This window comes from Rana temporaria, chromosome 3, assembly GCF_905171775.1.
Source record: "Rana temporaria chromosome 3, aRanTem1.1, whole genome shotgun sequence".
Taxonomy (NCBI): domain Eukaryota; kingdom Metazoa; phylum Chordata; class Amphibia; order Anura; family Ranidae; genus Rana; species Rana temporaria.
Window position 1 is genome coordinate 15586365 of NC_053491.1, and position 18110 is coordinate 15604474.

General features: G+C 46.5%; 1 protein-coding gene across 2 annotated transcripts in view; it reads left to right on the forward strand.

Moving 5' to 3' along the window:
- LOC120931125 (cartilage intermediate layer protein) overlaps positions 1–16370 on the forward strand; it is a 106174-nt gene extending 89804 nt beyond the window's left edge. For both annotated transcript variants that reach the window (XM_040342289.1, XM_040342290.1), the window contains 3 exons: positions 6917–7025; positions 9771–9928; positions 13402–16370. In XM_040342289.1, the coding sequence (XP_040198223.1) occupies positions 6917–7025; positions 9771–9928; positions 13402–15749 (2615 nt within the window). In that variant the 3' untranslated portion in view covers positions 15750–16370. The remainder of the gene's footprint in view (positions 1–6916; positions 7026–9770; positions 9929–13401) is intronic.
- The last annotated feature ends 1740 nt before the right edge of the window (positions 16371–18110 follow it).

Below are 18110 nucleotides of genomic sequence, written 5' to 3' on the forward strand. Positions count from 1 at the left end.
AGTGAATTTGAGTCATAGAGAAAATTAGCACTCTTGATATAACATATAGAAAGAAGTCCCAATATAATTAGAGCAAGTATCTCAACAGTTAATATGCATTTCTGAGAGAGTGAGAAGGAGATAGCCCAGAGTATGGGTAGCAACACTATCTGTGTGGCAAAATAGTCTTTAAACACAAGCAGTTTAAGAGGTAGTGTGGACCAGGTCTGTTTGCACAGGAGTAGATGGTAATCCCAATATGCAGTAATATGCTCTATATACTTATGCAGTTTAAGAGGTAGTGTGGACCAGGTCTGTTTGCATAGGAGTAGATGGTAATCCCAATATGCAGTAATATGCTCTATGGGGGTTATCCACAAAGCCTTGGCGCAACGTAACTTTTCTGATTTAAGTTACTCCGCCGCAAAATTCCAAAGTTAGGTGCCGATCCACAAAGCACTTACCTGGAATTTTGCGGCGCTGTAACTTAAATCCGTCCGGCGCAAGGCGTTCCTATTCAAATGGGCGAGTCCCATTTAAATTAGGCGCGCTCCCGCGCCGGACGTACTGCGCATGCTCCGTCGGGTAAATTACCCGACGTGCATTGCGCTAACTGACGTCGCTCCGACGTCATTTGCTTAGACGTTACCGTAAATGGCGTCCAGCGCCATTCACGGACGTCTTACGCAAACGACGTAGAATTTAAAATTCGACGCGGGAACGACGGCCATACTTAACATGGCTTAGGACAACTAGGGCTTAGCCCTAGTTTTACGCGGCGGAACTCGACGTAAACGACGTAGATTTAGAGCGTCGGGCCCGTCGGAGCGTTCGTGGATCGCCGTAACTGGTCATTTGCATATTCTACGCCGGCCTCAATGGCCTCGCCACCTAGCGGCCGGCCTAGAATTGCATCCTTAAGATCCGACAGTGTAATTCAATTACACATGTCGGATCTTCGTCCTAACTATGGGAAACTGAGTCTGTGGATCAGTTCCATAGTTAGGACCAGGGATACGACGGCGTAACAGCAGTTACGCCGCCGTATCTCTTTTGAGGATCTGGCCCTATATACTTATGCAGTTTAAGAGGTAGTGTGGACCAGGTCTGTTTGCACAGGAGTAGATGGTAATCCCAATATGCAGTAATATGCTCTATATACTTATGCAGTTTAAGAGGTAGTGTGGACCAGGTCTATTTGCACAGGAGTAGATGGTAATCCCAATATGCAGTAATATGCTCTATATACTTATGCAGTTTAAGAGGTAGTGTGGACCAGGTCTATTTGCACAGGAGTAGATGGTAATCCCAATATGCAGTAATATGCTCTATATACTTATGCAGTTTAAGAGGTAGTGTGGACCAGGTCTGTTTGCACAGGAGTAGATGGTAATCCCAACATGCAGTAATATGCTCTATATACTTGCGGTTAGGAGGTAGTCTAGACTGGGAAAGTTAGCACAGGTGCAGAGCTGGTGGTCCTTCTATCCAGTATAGTAATGAGATCTGGATGCAAGTGTCCCACAAGTGAACTTCAAGATTGCTATGGGTTGGTGGAGGGTCTCCAGGTGGCGGCAGGGTCCAACAGGAATATTCCAACAACCTGCCGCCAGTGCTGGAGGTTTAAATAGCCCGGTCTCCCATGCACGCCGAACGCCACACACTGGAACGCACTTCCGCGTTCCAGCGTGGAGCGCAGACGTCCGCGTACCGGAAGTGACGCGGATGTCTTCGTGAATGGAGCGCAGCTGTCATAGTAGGTAAAGCTGCGCTCCTTGTACACAAATTAACGCTAATAGCGTTACAAGTGGGTGCCCCCAATCTTGCTTGGGTCGCCACGGAGTCGAAACAGGCTCTTCTGAGAGGCAGAGTGTCCCAGCGGGCATTACTCCACCTCCCTCTGCTCACTGACACTGTGCAATGCATAATGCGAGAGCCGCTTGCATAGCCACGGCCGCCGCCCGATCTGCTCCTTCTCCCTGCATCCTCATTGGCAGGGAGGAGAGCGACTTCAAGAAGGACTGTGCTGGTGACATACCTCTTGTTTTATGCCACCCTGGGTGGGCCCCAATACAGTAGGAAGGAGGCTCACTGCAAAACATGTAAAAGCGTCTCGTTGCGGGATCATAATAAAGGGCCCCACAACCGAAGGAAAGGGCCCCAGGAGATATATATATATATATATATATATATATATATATATATATATATATATATATATATATAATTGCACTTTATAGTTGCCCCCCCCCTACTTTTTTCCCTGTCCCCCCCATGTGCCCCCTCAAAATATGAAAGCTGGAGACGCCACTGACTGTTATTAATGATAAGGCCTTATTCCTACCACTGACACCAACAATTGGGCACTATTCCTCCCACTGTTACCAATGATAAGGCCTTATTCCTACCACTGACACCAACAATGGAGCACTATTCCTTCTACTGTTACCAATGGGGTGGATTCAGGTACGACTTGCGCCCTCTTACGGAGGCGCAGCATACCGTTTTAACGCTGCGCCTCTGTAAATTACCTGCGCTACGCTTCATTCATGAAGCAGTAGCTACGTAATTTGCGCGGGCGCTCCTTAAAAATGGCCGGCGTAAGCATGCGTAATTTAAATGATCCCGTAGGGGGCGTGGATCATTTAAATAAAAACGTAGTGCGCATGCTCCGTCGGGAAACTTTCCCGACGTGCATTGCGGCAAATGATGTCGCAAGGACGTCATTTGCTTTAACGTGAACGTAAATGGCGTCCAGCGCCATTCACGATTCACTTACGCAAACGACGTAATTTTCAAACATCGCGACGCGGGAACGACGGGTATACTTAGCATTGGCTGCCCCTGCTAATAGCAGGAGCAGCCTTACGCGGAACCCGACGAACGCAAACGACGTAAAATGCGTACGTAGGGCGCGCGTACGGTTGTGAATCAGCGTTATTATGCAATTTGCATACTCTACGCTGACTACTACAGGAACGCCACCTAGCGGCCATCGTAAGAATGCAGCCTACGATACGATGGCATAAGAGCCTTATGGCAGTCATATCTTAGGCTGCAGTCGGCGTAACAAGCTTTCTGAATACAGAAAAGTCGTTAAGCCGGCGCAACTAAGCAATTGCGCTGCGTAACTATGGATACGCAGACGCAATTGCTTACTGAATCCACCCCAAAGATAAGGCCTTATTCCTACCACTGACACCAACAATGGAGGACTATTCCTACCCATGGTTACCAATGATAAGGCCTTATTCTTCCCACTGACACCAACAATTGGGCACTATTCCTCCCACTGTTACCAATGATAAGGCCTTATTCCTACCACTGACACCAACAATGGAGCACTATTCCTCCCACTGTTACCAATCATAAGGCCTTATTCCTACCACTGACACCAACAATGGAGCACTATTCCTCCCACTGTTACCAATGATAAGGCCTTATTCCTACCACTGACACCAACAATGGAGCACTATTCCTCCCACTGTTACCAATGATAAGGCCTTATTCCTACCACTGACACCAATGATGAAGCCCTATTCTGACCACTCTAACATCAATGATGGGGCACTATTTCTCCCACTGACACCAACGATTGAGCATTATTCCTCCCACTGACACCAATGATGGGTCACCATTCCTCCCAATAACAACAATGGGACACTATTCCTCCCCCTAATACGAAAGATGGGGCATAATGGCATTGTTCACTCCCATTGACACCCGGACATTTTCTACTCCAACTCGCCACAGTCCAGCCCCCATAAAGTTTGAAGGACAGTAAATTTGCCCTTTGTTTAGAAAGTTTGGAGACCCCTGGTCTTAAAAAAGGGTACCTCCAATGTGTTTCAGAGGCTCACAGCTTCCCCTTTATCAGAGAAGAGTACTGGCAGTGATAGAACAAATACAGGAAAATAAAAATAGATTAAAGCGGGAGTTCACCCAATTATGTTTTTTTTTCTATTTTCCCCTTAGATTCCTGCTCGTTTTGTCTAGGGGAATCGGCTAGTTGTTTTAAAATATGAAACTTACCGTTTTCGAGATGCATCTTCTCCGTCGCTTCCGGGTATGGGTCTTCGGGAGCGGGCGTTCCTTCTTGATTGACAGTCTTCCGAGAGGCTTCCGACGGTCGCATCCATCGCGTCACTCATAGCCGAAAGAAGCCGAACGTCGGTGCGGCTCTATACTGCGCCTGCGCACCGACGTTCGGCTTCTTTCGGAAAATCGTAACGCGATGGATGCGACCGTCGGAAGCCTCTCGGAAGACTGTCAATCAAAATAGGAACGCCCAGTCCCGCAGCCCATACCCGGAAGCGGCGGAGAAGATGCATCTCGTAAACGGTAAGTACGGATCATATTTTAAAACAACTAGCCGATTCCCCTAGACAAAACGAGCATCCATCTAGGGGGAAATAGTGTCATGTGCGGGTGAACCTCCGCTTTAATATGAAAGGCAGTGCGGACGTCAAGAACAATAAACGTATACAGTGGACCTTCGGATTGCGAGTTACGTGGTTAACGAGCGTTTCGCAATACGAGTACTGTATTTTGAAAAATCCTGACTCGGTTTGCGAGTGTTGTCTCGCAAAATGAGCAGGATTCAGGCCTAATTGGTTTGCAGTACCGCGTTCGGCCTGAGGTGGGGTGGGGGGGCGCCGGAGCCGAGCCGAGCGTAGTCGATCAGTGCCATTCAGAAATGCTCGGAAAGACTAGGATATGCTACGTTCCCGAGCCTTTCTGAGGTTTGCCGAGGTCAGCCTAGCTGTCCTCTGGCCTTTCTGGCTGTTTACGAGGCTCTACTGCCGCATGCGGTATTGAATGCCATTGAAGACAATGAGGAATAAATTATTTTTGTCTCCATTGACTTCAATGAGGAAACTTGCTTTGATATGCGAGTGCTTTGGATTACGAGCATTCTCTTGGAATGGCTTATGCTCGTAATCCGAGGTTCCACTGTACTGGACTTACTGTAAACTTGTGGTGCTCTCACCTCATCCTTTCCATCTTCTTTGGACCTCTCTGGGAACCCATCGGGGTTGATTTATTAAAACTGAAAAGTGAAAAATCTGATGCAGTTCTGCATAGAAATCAATCAGCTTCCAGGTTTTAGCTAAAGTTAGAAGCTGATTGGTTACCAGGCGCAGCTGCACCATATTTTGAAAGCTTCAGTTTTAATAAATCAACCCCGTAGGGAGACCCCATATGTTAGAGAGCTGCCTCTTAGAACTGGAGACCACGCACTTCATTACATTTACCTTGTGGGTCTGGTGCTCCACCAACACTATCTCATTCACATTCATGTGTGTAAATTTAATCTTGAGCTACTGAGCTCTGTAAACTATGGTCTTCTCTCAGAAAAGGGTGATGTATAGCTCAACCTGCTGATTGCATATGAAAACACAAAGGGCAAGATTCTCGTAGAATCTGTGGTGGCGTAGCGTAAGCCATTTACACCACGCCGCCGGAACTTACTGGAGCAAGTGCCGTATTCTCAAAGCACTTGCTCCGTAGTTTGCGGCGGCGTAGTGTAAATGGCCCTGCGTAAGGCCGCGTAATTCAAAGGGGGCGGCTTGTATTTAAATTAAGCGCGCCCCGCGCCGATCGCACTGCGCATGCGCCGGCCGTAAAAATAGCCCAGTGCGCATGCTCCAGCTCATGACGGAAAACGTCATTAAAGCCGACGTGAGCGTCATTAACGTAAAGCCCTATTCGCGAACGACTTAGTAAAACGACGGAAACGACGGAAAAAGACGACGCTGTCCCGACGCCATACTTAACATGGCATACGACGGACCTTCGTAAACTTACCCCTCATATAGCAGGGGTACGTTTACGCTTACGGAAACGACGTAAACGACGACGAGGCGGCGCAAAAACGTTCGGGAATCGGCGTATTCGGCTCATTTGCATATGCGACGCTGAAATCGACGTAAAAGCCACCTAGCGCCCAGCGTAGTATTGCATTTAGGATCCGACAGTGTAAGTGACTTACACCTGTCGGATTCTAGCCTAATTCTGGCATATCTTGGGCCAGATTCACAAAGGTTAGCGGATCTTTAGATCCGTGTAACCTATGTGTTTTAAGATCCGCCCTCGCAAGTTTGTGAGGAAAGTGTCAAATTCACAACACACTTACCTCCAAACTTACGACGGCGGATCCTAACTCCCCCAGCGGAATTCAAATTCCGCGGCTAGGGGAGTGTCATATTTAAATCAGGCGCGCTCCCGCGCCGATTTAAATACGCATGCGTCGTCCGGGGAATTTCCCGACGTGCATTGCTCCCACTGACGTCAATAGGACGTCAGTGGTTGCGACGTGAGCGGGACTTGCGACGCGCGTGTTCGTGAATCGGCGTACGCAAACGACGTAGGAAATTTCAAAATCGACGCGGGAACGACGGCCATACTTAACAATACTTACCCCTGCTTTTAGCAGGGGTAAGTATACGACGGGTACCGCGCTACGGAAACGACGTAAGAACACAGCGTCGGGTCCGCGTACGTTCGTGAATTTCGCGTATCTCGCTGATTTACATATTATTCAGTGTAAATCAGCGGGAACGCCCCCGGCGCCATTTTTAAATCAAAAAAAAGATCTGACAGTGTAACACAGTGTGACACTGTCGGATCTCAGCCCTATCTATGCGTAACTGATTCTATGAATCAGGCGCATAGATAGGACCAGTAAAAATCCGAGATACGATGGTGTATCTGAGATACTCCATCGTATCTCTTTTGTGAATCTGGCCCCTTGTTTTGAGAATACAAAACAATGATACGCCGGCGGGATTTTCGAATTACGCCGGTGTATATGTAAATACACCGGCGTAATTCTTTTGAGAATCTGGCCCAAAATAATTTTTGATTATTGATTCATTATTTTATTTACCACAATTCAAAACTACTTTACATTCTTTAATTTTTTTCCCTCTCTCAGAAAAGCCTTATATAATGGAGAACCCAGAGACCAAAGTCAGAAGAGTGGGTCAAAGTGTGACGTTCTGCTGTAATGCTGTAGGTGAACCAGCCATAGAACAGTACCTGTGGTGAGTAATGTTAACCCCTTCCATACAGGGCATTTTCACCCCCTTCCTGCCCAGACCAATTTTTAGTTTTCAAGGCTGTTGCACTTTGAATGACAATTGCGCAGTCATGCAACACTGTATCCAAATGAAATCTTTATGTTTTTTCCCCCCCACAAATAGAGCTTTCTTTTGGTGGTATTTGATCATCTCTGCGTTTTTTTTTTTTTTTTTTGCGCTATAAACAAAAGAAGAGCGACAATTTAAAAAAAAAACACAATTAGCTGGATTCACGTAGATGAGCCTAGCGTTAGGCAGGCGCTGCGTATCTCACATACGCTACGCCGCCGTAAGTTAGAGAGGCAAGTGCTGTATTCACAAAGCACTTGCGTCCTAAGTTACAGTGGCGTAGCGTAAATGTGCCGGCCTAAGCGCGCCTAATTCAAATTGTGAAGAGCTGGGCATGTTTTATGCTAATGAATCGTGACCCGACGTGATTGACGTTTTGAACGGACGGCGCATGCGCCGTCCGTGGACATATCCTAGTGCGCATGCTCCAAATTACGCCGCAAAGACTTATTGGTTTTGACGTGAACGTAAATTACGCCCAGCCCCATTCACGGACAACTTACGCAAACAACGTAAAATTTTTAAAATTTGACGCGGTTCCGACGGCCATACTTAAAGGGGTGGTTCACCCTAAAAACTACTTGTTTTTATTACACTGGCCCCCCACATTACAATACGATTAAGGCTATTATTTTTTTTTGATGCTGTACATACCTTTGTACAGCATATTCACCCGTGGCTTCGGGGTTGCGAGTCCCGCGGGAGTGGGCGTTCCCAACATGTCTGTGATTGACATTTTGACCAAAACCGAACTCCCCCCCCGTCGCGTAAGCCGCGTCACGATTGGCGAAAGGAGCCTAACGGCGATGCGCATGCGCAGTATAGCGCCGACTCGCCGTTTGGCTCCTTTCGCCTACCGTGACGCGGCTTACGCGACGGGGGGGAGCTCGTTTTTGGTCAAAATGTCAATCAGACATGTTAGGAACGCCCACTCCCGCGGGACTCGCAAGCCGGAAGCCACGGGTGAATATGCTGTACAAAGGTATGTACAGCATCAAAAAAATAATAATAGCCTTAATCGTATTGTAATGTGGGGGGCCAGTGTAATAAAAAAAAAGTAGTTTTTAGGGTGAACCACCCCTTTAACATTGGCTGCGCCATCTTTTTGGTGGAATAACTTTAGGCCTGAAAACGCCTTACGTAAGCGGCGTATCTTTACTGCGACGGGCAAGCGTACGTTCATGAATAGGCGTATCTCGCTGATTTACGCATTCTAGGCGTAAATCCACGTACACGCCCCCAGCGGCTGGCCTAAATAGACAGCTAAGATACAACGGCGCCCGCGGTCGTATCTTAGCTAGATTTAAGTGTATCTCAATTTGAGAATACACTTAAATTTACGACGGCGCAGATTCAGAGTTACGACGGTGTATCTACTGATACGCCGGCGTAACGTTCTCTGAATCTGGCTAAATATTTTTTACTTTTTGATTTAATAAATATCAAAAAAATTTAAAATTCTTATTCTTCTACATATTTTTGGTAGCGTATATTGATTGGTTTGCGCAAAAGTTATAGCGTCTACAAAATAGGTGATAGATTTATGGCATTTTTATTTTTAATTTTTTTACTAGTAATGGGGTTGATCTGCGATTTTATTGGACACTTTTGGGGCCATTCACATTTATACAGCGATTAGTGCTATAAAACTGCACTGTTACTGTGTAAATGTGACTGGCAGGGAAGGGGTTAACACTAGGGGGCGCTGAAGGGGTTAAATGTGTTCCCTAGGGAGTGATTATAACTGTGGGGGGAGGGCACTGACTGGGGAAGGTTACCGATCTGTGTCCCTATGCAGGGCCGCCATCAGGGGGGGGTACAGGCAGTAGACCTGTAAGGGGCCCGGTGGTCCCCAGGGCCCCTGATGGCATCCCCCTTTTTTTCTTTCTTTTTCATTTATGTATTTTTTATTTTTTTCGTCACAGCACCCAAAGCCCCCCCGCCCCAACCTCTAAGGGGCCGGTGGTCCTCAGGGCCCCGGATGGCATCCCCCTTTTTTTTCGTCAGCACCCAAAGCCCCCCGACCCCTCAATTTGCAGCAGCAGCACCCCCCCCCCCCCCCCCCAGCTTCTCAATTTGCGACGGCCCTCCTATTCTCAATTTGCGGCGCCCCCCCACTTCTCAACTTGTGACACTCCCCCCACTTCTCAATTTGCAGCGGCAGCACCCCCCTGGTTCTCTGCTCCAGGGGGCCCATGCCTGAAGCTGTGTAAGGGGCCCCAAAATTCCTAATGGCGGCGCCCTGTCCCTATGTACAAGGGACACACCATCGGTCTCCTCTCCCTGACAGGACGTGGATCTCTGTGTTTACACACCGAGATCCACGGTCCTGCTCAGTTACTGGGCAATCGCGGGTGCCCGGCGGCCATCGCGGCCGTCGGGCACAGCCCCCTAGTGGCCCGGGCATAGCCCCCTAGTGGCTCGGGAAGGCAAAGACGTCATATGACGTCCTCCCAGAAGGAGAGGCTTATCGTGCCGCCGTCATTTGACGGCAGGCGGTAGTCTAATGGTTAATGTTATTCTGTTAGCAGGTTCCTAATCAGCACACCCGCGGAAGCGTAGAAGAGTTGCAGCTGGGAATGTATGTTACTAAAGACATTTTATATTAATATCAGAACTCTTATCATTCTTATTTTACAGGTACCATAATGGCACTTTGCTGGATCAAAGCATTTATAAATCCAATAACCAACTTGTTCTGAGGAAGCTGAAAACGAGCCAGGCTGGGGAGTACTACTGCAAGGCCAAGAATGATGCTGGATTCGTGAAATCCAGTCCTGCCAAGCTCAAGCTCATTGGTGAGATGAAACAAAGGGTGGAGCTTACTTCATGTGATAAAGAAGATGTCTCACCAACATGTTTAAACGTATTTAACTCCTATGGGGACCAAGAGCGTGTTGTACTTGGTCCCATATGTACTTGGTTGTTTGGGGGACGAAAAAAAAAAACTTTGGTGAGAGTTCTCCTTAACCACTTAAGGACTGGACCAATATGCTGCTACATGACCCAAGGGGTTTTTACAATTCGGCACTGCGTCGCTTTAACAGACAATTGCGCGCTCGTGCGACGTGGCTCCCAAACAAAATTGGCGTCCTTTTTTCCCCACAAATAGAGCTTTCTTTTGGTGGTATTTGATCACCTCTGCGGTTTTTATTTTTTGCGCTATAAACAAAAATAGAGCGACAATTTTGAAAAAAATTCAATATTTTTTACTATTTGCTATAATAAATATCCCCCAAAAACATATATAAAAAAATGTTTTCCTCCAGTTTAGGCCGATACGTATTATTCTACATATTTTTGGTAAAAAAAATCGCAATAAGCGTTTATCGATTGGTTTGCGCAAAATTTATAGCGTTTACAAAATAGGGGATAGTTTTATTGCATTTTTATTCATTATTTTTTTTTTACTACTAATGGCGGCGATCAGCGATTTTTTTCGTGACTGCGACATTATGGCGGACACTTCGGACAATTTTGACACATTTTTGGGACCATTGTCATTTTCACAACAAAAAATGCATTTAAATTGCATTGTTTATTGTGAAAATGACAGTTGCAGTTTGGGAGTTAACCACAGGGGGCGCTGTAGGATTTAGTGTTCACCTAGTGTGTGTTTGCAACTGTAGGGGGGTGTGGCTGTAGGATTGACGTCATCGATCGAGTCTCCCTATAAAAAGGATCACTCGATCGATGCAGCCGCCACAGTGAAGCACGGGGAAGCCGTGTTTACATACGGCTCTCCCCGTTCTTCAGCTCCGGGGAGCGATCGCGACGGAGCGGCTATAAACGAATAGCCGCGCCGTCGTCCCGGATCGCTCCCCGCGGGAATCCGACCTCTGCATGTAGCGGGGGGGGGGGGTCCCGACCCACGTCTAGGCAGGGACGTACAGGTACGCCAATGTGCCTGTACGTGCCATTCTGCCGACGTATATCTACATGCGGCAGTCGGGAAGTGGTTAAATAGCGTGTGTAATGGTTTGGGCTATTTTTATGTAATGCCTTTGAAACTATTTTATATGTGTTATTTAGTATTTATTTATAGTATCCAAGTATAAAGTATCCAAGTATCCAAGTATAAAGTCGGAATGCATTGTGACACATGATTTATGATTTACAGAGCATTGTGGGTTTTCAAAAGCAAGAGCATAGCAGAAGCTCTGTCATTTTTAAATTTAGGCATCATAAAGGGCAGTCTGGAAGGTGAGGATTCGGAAAAAGGGAAAGGGATGAATTTCTGCTCTGAAAACATCAGGCTTAGGATAGACAGGTAAACATGTGAAAAAGAGCCTAGAGCTCCATCTGCTGGCTCCGAAAATTTGGGATATTCTTTCACTTTCAATGATAAAAGTCACCAGGACAATAGAGAGGGTACATCTTGCTAACAGGGGCACAGACAGCAATAAAAACCTGACAGTGGTTCTAATCCTTCTCCCCTCTATCCAGAACTAAAACAAAAGTTTTGCCTTCAATTATACTTTAATGTAATACAGCTCTACAGTAGTTAGGGGAGGAATAGTGCCCTATCATTGGCATCTGTGGGAGGAATGGTGCCCCATCATTGGTGTTAGTGGGAGGAATAATGCCCAGTCGTTGGTGTCTGTTGAAGGATAAGTGTCCCATCATTGGTGTCAGTGGTAGTAATGGTGCCCCATCATTGGTGTCAGTGGTAGTAATGGTGCCCCATCATTGGTGTTAGTGGGAGGAATAATGCCCAGTCCTTGGTGTCTGTCGAAGGATAAGTGTCCCATCATTGGTGTCAGTGGTAGGAATGGTGCCCCATCATTGGTGTTAGCGGATGGAATGGAAAAGTGCCTCAAGGGCTGGTCAAAGGCAAGCAAAGGGCCACATCCAGCCGCAGTTTGGAGACCGTTGATCTAGATCAGGGGTGTCAAACTCCATTTCCTTGCGGGCCACATCAGCATTATGGTTTCCCTCAAAGGGCTGGTTGTATTAGCACCCCACCCACCTTACATCATATGTCAGGCCCCCCCCCCCCCACCATCAGAAGTCAAGCATCCCCCTACTATCCCTTACATATGTGCACCTCCTTGCCTTGTGCTACTGCCAGGAGGGCTTCACAGAGAAGTGTAGGATCTGGTGGAGGAGTCCTGTCCTCTATGCTGCTGACTGCTGAGACCAGGTGGGAGCGTAGATAAGGGGGGTGTGAGGGCCCTCATAGCTATGAATAAGCATTGAAATTTAATGTGAAACGCGTCAACTGTTTATTTCCCACTGTATGCTGTTTTTTTGTAGTGCATTTCTTTTTATCCAATAAAGGCCACGTCTTTTTTAGACTTATTGGAGTGTGCGGCTGTCCATATACGTTATCTTTCTTTGCAGGGGTGTGAAGGCCACATGAAATGGCCTGGAGGGCCAGATTCGGCCCGCGGGCCTTGTGTTTGACACCTGTAATCTAGATGATAGTGTATTAATACAACAACTATTGTTTAGTGTTGTATTAATAGTTTTATATAGTATTATATATATAATTATAGGCCCAGATTCACGAAGCAGATACGACGGTGTATCTCAGATACACCATCGTATCTCGGATTTTTTCTAGTCCTATCTATGCACCTGATTCATAGAATCAGATACGCATAGATAGGGCTGAGATCCGACAGTGTCACACTGTGTTACACTGTCGGATCTTTTTTTTGAATTAAAAATGGCGCCGGGGGCGTTCCCGCTGATTTACACTGAATAATATGTAAATCAGCGAGATACGCGAAATTCACGAACGTACGCGGACCCGACGCTGTGTTCTTACGTCGTTTCCGTAGCGCGGTACCCGTCGTATACTTACCCATGCTAAAAGCAGGGGTAAGTATTGTTAAGTATGGCCGTCGTTCCCGCGTCGATTTGTATTTTTTTACGTAGTTTCCGTAAGTCGTTCTCGAATACGGAACTACGTAGTTTGCGTACGCATCGAAACCACTGACGTCCTATTGACGTCAGTGGGAGCAATGCACGCCGGGAAATTCCCCGGACGACGCATGCGTATTTAAATCGGCGCGGGAGCGCGCCTGATTTAAATATGACACTCCCCTAGCCGCGGAATTTGAATTCCGCTGGGGGATTTAGGATCCGCCGTCGCAAGTTTGGAGGTAAGTGGTTTGTGAATTAGCCACTTGCCTCCTAAACTTGCGGGAGCGGATCTTAATTCACGTAGAACGAGCGGATCTATAGATCCGCTGAGCTACGTGAATCTGGCCCTCTGTGTTTATAATTTTTTTCAATAATTATTTTCAATGTTTATTTTTTTCAGCTAATGAAGAACATGCCTGCAATTCCAAACCAGAGAAACATCTCATTAGGCTTCCTCATGACTGTTTTCAAAACGGCACCAATTCTTTTTACTACAATGTGGGAAAGTGCCCCTCCACTTCCTGTCCTGGAGATCTGGAGAATGGACTGCGGTGTAAAGATGCAGTACCTTACTGTTGTGGAACCACTAAGACACAAGAGAAAGAGATCTCATGTCAAGGCTATGTTCTTCCAGTGAAAGTGGCTGTTGAGTGTGGTTGTCTCAAGTGCGCAGAGACCAAAATAATTGTCCGTGGAAGAGCAATTGCTTCTGATACAGGGGAGCCCATGAGATTTGGGCACATATACATGGGAAATGCCAGAGTCAGCATGACAGGATATAAAGGCACATTCTCCATCCAAGTTCCTGCAGACACAGAAAGGTTGGTTCTGACATTTGTTGACCGGCTACAGAAATTTGTTAACACCACAAAAGTTCTTCCATTCAATAAAAAGGGGGGCACCGTCTTTCATGAGATTCATCTTCTAAGGCGAAAAGAACCGGTGATATTAGACTCAATGAATACAAATCAGATAGCACTCGGAGAAGTAGAAAACAGTGACCCGATAGCCGAACTGGAAATTCCACCAAACTCTTTCTATCGACAGAATGGAGAGCCCTACAATGGAAAGGTCAAAGCCAGCGTCACATTTTTGGATCCACGAAATGTATCAACTGCTCCTGCTGCACAGAGTGACTTAAACTTTGTCAATGCGGAAGGAGATACCATGCCACTAAGATCTTATGGAATGTTCTCTGTTGACTTTACTGATGAGAAAGGTATAGAATCTTTGAATGCAGGAGCAGTTAAAGTCTTCCTTGACTCCACACAAGTCAAAATGTCGGAACACCTTGAGAAAATGAAGTTATGGTCCCTAAACCCAGAAACTGGGCTCTGGGAGGAAGAAGGAGACTTTGTGCAAGGTGCAGTTCGACGTGGTAAAAGAGAGGAGAGAACTTTCCTTGTTGGCAACATGGAAATAAGAGAGAGAAGACTTTTTAACCTTGATGTTCCTGAAAGTCGAAGATGTTATGTTAAAATCCGTGCCTACCGAAGCGAAAGGTTTCTACCAAGTGAACAAATAGAAGGTGTAGTGGTGAACTTAATAAATATGGAACCTACACCAGGATTCTCTTCCAATCCCCGTGCTTGGGGTCGTTTTGACAGTGCCATAACTGGCTCGAATGGAGCCTGTTTGCCTGCGTTTTGTGATGACCAAAGCCCAGATGCCTACTCGGCATTTGTAACAGCCACACTGGGAGGAGAAGAACTGGAGCCAGTAGAGTCTTCTCCCAAATTCAACCCAAATATTATTGGTGTTCCACAGCCCTATCTGAATAAACTGAATTACAGAAGAACCGATCATGACGATCCCAAGGTCAAGAAGACAGCTTTTAGCATCAATGTAGCTAAACCAAGTCCCAATGCTGCCGAAGAGAGTAACGGTCCTGTTTATGCTTACGACAAACTTCTAGAGTGTGAAGAGGCACCCTACAATGCTGCACATTTTCGATTCTACAGAGTGGAAGGTGACCGGTATGACTTCAATTCTGTATCTTTTAACGAAGATGACCCAATGAGCTGGACTGCAGACTATTTAGCTTGGTGGCCAAAGCCAATGGAGTATAGAGCTTGCTACATGAAAGTTAAGATTATTGGTCCTCAGGAGATTATTGTGAGGTCTAGAAACACGGGTGGCACACACCCCCAGACAGTTGGTCAGCTGTATGGCATTAGAGATGTGCGTAGTACCAGAGATATGGAGGAATCCAATCTGTCTTCAGCATGCATTGAATTCAAATGTAGTGGCATGTTGTACGATCAAGATCGAGTTGACCGTACACTGGTGAAGATTGTTCCACAAGGAAGTTGTCAAAGAGAAGCCATTAACACCATGCTGCATGAATATCTTATCAACCACGTACCCATGGCTGTCAACAACGACACCAATGAGTATACAATGTTAGCTCCTCTTGACCCTCTTGGGCACAATTATGGTATCTACACGGTCACTGATCAGGATCCAAGAACTGCTAAAGAGATTGCCCTTGGCAGATGCTTTGATGGCACTTCTGATGGGACTTCAAGGGTCATGAAGAGCAATGTAGGAGTAGCTCTTACTTTTAACTGCTTGGACAGAGATGTTGGGCAGCAGAGTGTGTTCCGTGCTGGGAATGGACTGGCCGCTGCAAGCGCCGCCAGACAGGGTGGCAGAAATGGAAGACAACAAAGAGAAAGCAGTGGACCTAGGTTAACAAATAGACTAAGGGCTCTCTTAGCTACCAGACAGCGCAGCAATACCCAGTAGAGAGTGAACGAACGCCAAGTCAGTTTTTATAGCATACCATTTGCCTTCATTGACATGCTAAAAAGTGTTCTGTTAATGGCCATGGCTAACACAAGTGATGAGTCCATTTTAAAAGTCATTGGCCGAGATGGTTTTGGAAAAAGTTACAAATGAATAAACTGAATATATACACTTATCAATACCTGTACTCAAGGCTTTCTCCATTGGTCACCCAAGAACCACAGGAATCAACATAACTCATGTAAAAAGGAAATAAAATAATGACCTGTCACCGATCTACTAACTTCCAACCTTTCCGCAGTCGGGGGAGAACTTCAGAAAATACTTTTCTTTCTTTGATTGAGATCACTAATGGCACACAGACTCTTTACCTCTAGTATTTCATCTGAGAAGACCTAAATTATAGTATGTCTGTCCGACTTAATGACTTCCTTCCTACTGTCATCCTGTAGTTTGTACTTTTCAGCAATGCAATCCCCTCCTCCTCCAGAGAATTGGCTGATAAATGTAAAAAAATACCCTTCCTTGTACATGGGCCCAATGATGATCTTTACATGATCTATTACAGTCTATGAGAATGCTGCAGACACAAGTAGTCTATAAATTCCAGTTTACAAGAGAGAACGGCTATTGTGTCCTTATGAAGCCTAGCTTTGGAAGCACTCTGCTATAAAGCTATTATGCTGCATTAAAGCAAAATTACAGTTCCAATAGATACACTTTATTGTCAAAAGTATTGGGACGCCTGCCTTTACACATGCATGAACTTTGGGCCAGATCCACAGCCAGGCGGCGCAACTTAACTTTTCCCATTTAAGTTACACCGCCGCAAATTTCCCAAGTTAGTGCCCGATCCACAAAGCACTTACCTGGAAATTTGCAGCGGTGTAACTTAAATCCGTCCGGCGCAAGGCGTACCCAATAATGGGGCGAGTCCCATTTAGATTTGGCGCGCTCCCGCGCCGGACGTACTGCGCATGCTCCGTGGGGTAAATTACCCGACGTGCATTGCGCTAACTGACGTCGCACCGACGTTATTTGCTTAGACGTTAACGTAAATGGCGTCCAGCGCCATTCACGGACGTCTTACGCAAACGACGTTGAGGTTTAAATTTCGACGCGGGAACGACGGCCATACTTACCATGGCTTAGTCAAATAGGACTCAGCCCTAGTTTTACGCGACGTAACTCGACGGAAACTACGTAGATTTAGATCGACGGGCCGTTCGGGACGTTCGGGGATCGCCGTAAGTCTTCATTTGCATATTCTACGCCGGCCGCAATGGCCTCGCCACCTAGCGGCCGGCCTAGAATTGCATCCTTAAGATCCGACAGTGTAATTCAATTACACCTGTCGGATCTTAGGGCTATCTATGCGTAACTGATTCTATGAATCAGTCGCATAGTTAGAAACAGAGGTACGACGGCGTATCAGTAGATACGCCATCGTATCTCATTTGTGAATCTGGCCCTTTATTCGCATCTCAGCCTTAGTCCGTAGGGTTTAGTATTGAGTTGGCCCCACCCTTTGCAGCTATAACAGCTTTAACTCTTCTGGGAAGGCTGTCCACAAGGTTTAGGAGTGTGTCTATGGGAATGTTTGCCCATTCTTCCAGAAGCGCATTTGTGAGGTTAGACACTGATGTGGATGAGAAAAGAAAAAGAGGGCGCACCAACCTTGGGATTGGCAACCTATCAATGGCGGGCAGGTGACAGGTAAACCACAATCCTTCCTCAGAACCTGGGCAGGAGAGGTGGCGGAGGGGTGAAATTTAGTGGAACCGATCTGTATTTTCCTCCTGCAGCAGCTGAAAGTAGGCTGCTACAGGAGGAAAATATAGGTGATCGGTACTAATATATGCCACCCCTATCCCTATTCATCTTCCTTCTGTTGCTTGGGTCCCCCATGTGCTCCCTTGCTCCCCCTATCTTAGGTATATTTTATTAAAAGTAAAGTATAAAGAACTACTCACAAACAGATGGTAAAAAAAACTCACGATAAGAGTAATCTCTGGATGACAGTGTTTGGCCTGAAGACCACAGACTCCAGATGGTACCAGAGGAGATTTCAAAAGGCCACTGCCGGCTGACGTGTTTCGAAGGGATACCTTCTTCCTCAGAGCCCAGCAGTGTTGCCTCCTTCAGCTTCACATATAGGGACACACCAGTACAAATGTGGATGAGAAGGCCTGGCTCGCAGCCTCCACTCTAATTCATCCCAAAGGTGTTCTGTTGGGTTGAGGTCAGGTTCTCTGTGCAGGCCAGTCAAGTTCCTCCCTCCCCCTCAAACTCGCTCCTCCATGTCTTTATGGACCTTGATTTGTGCACTGGTCCAAATCATTTGGTGGAGGGGGGATTATG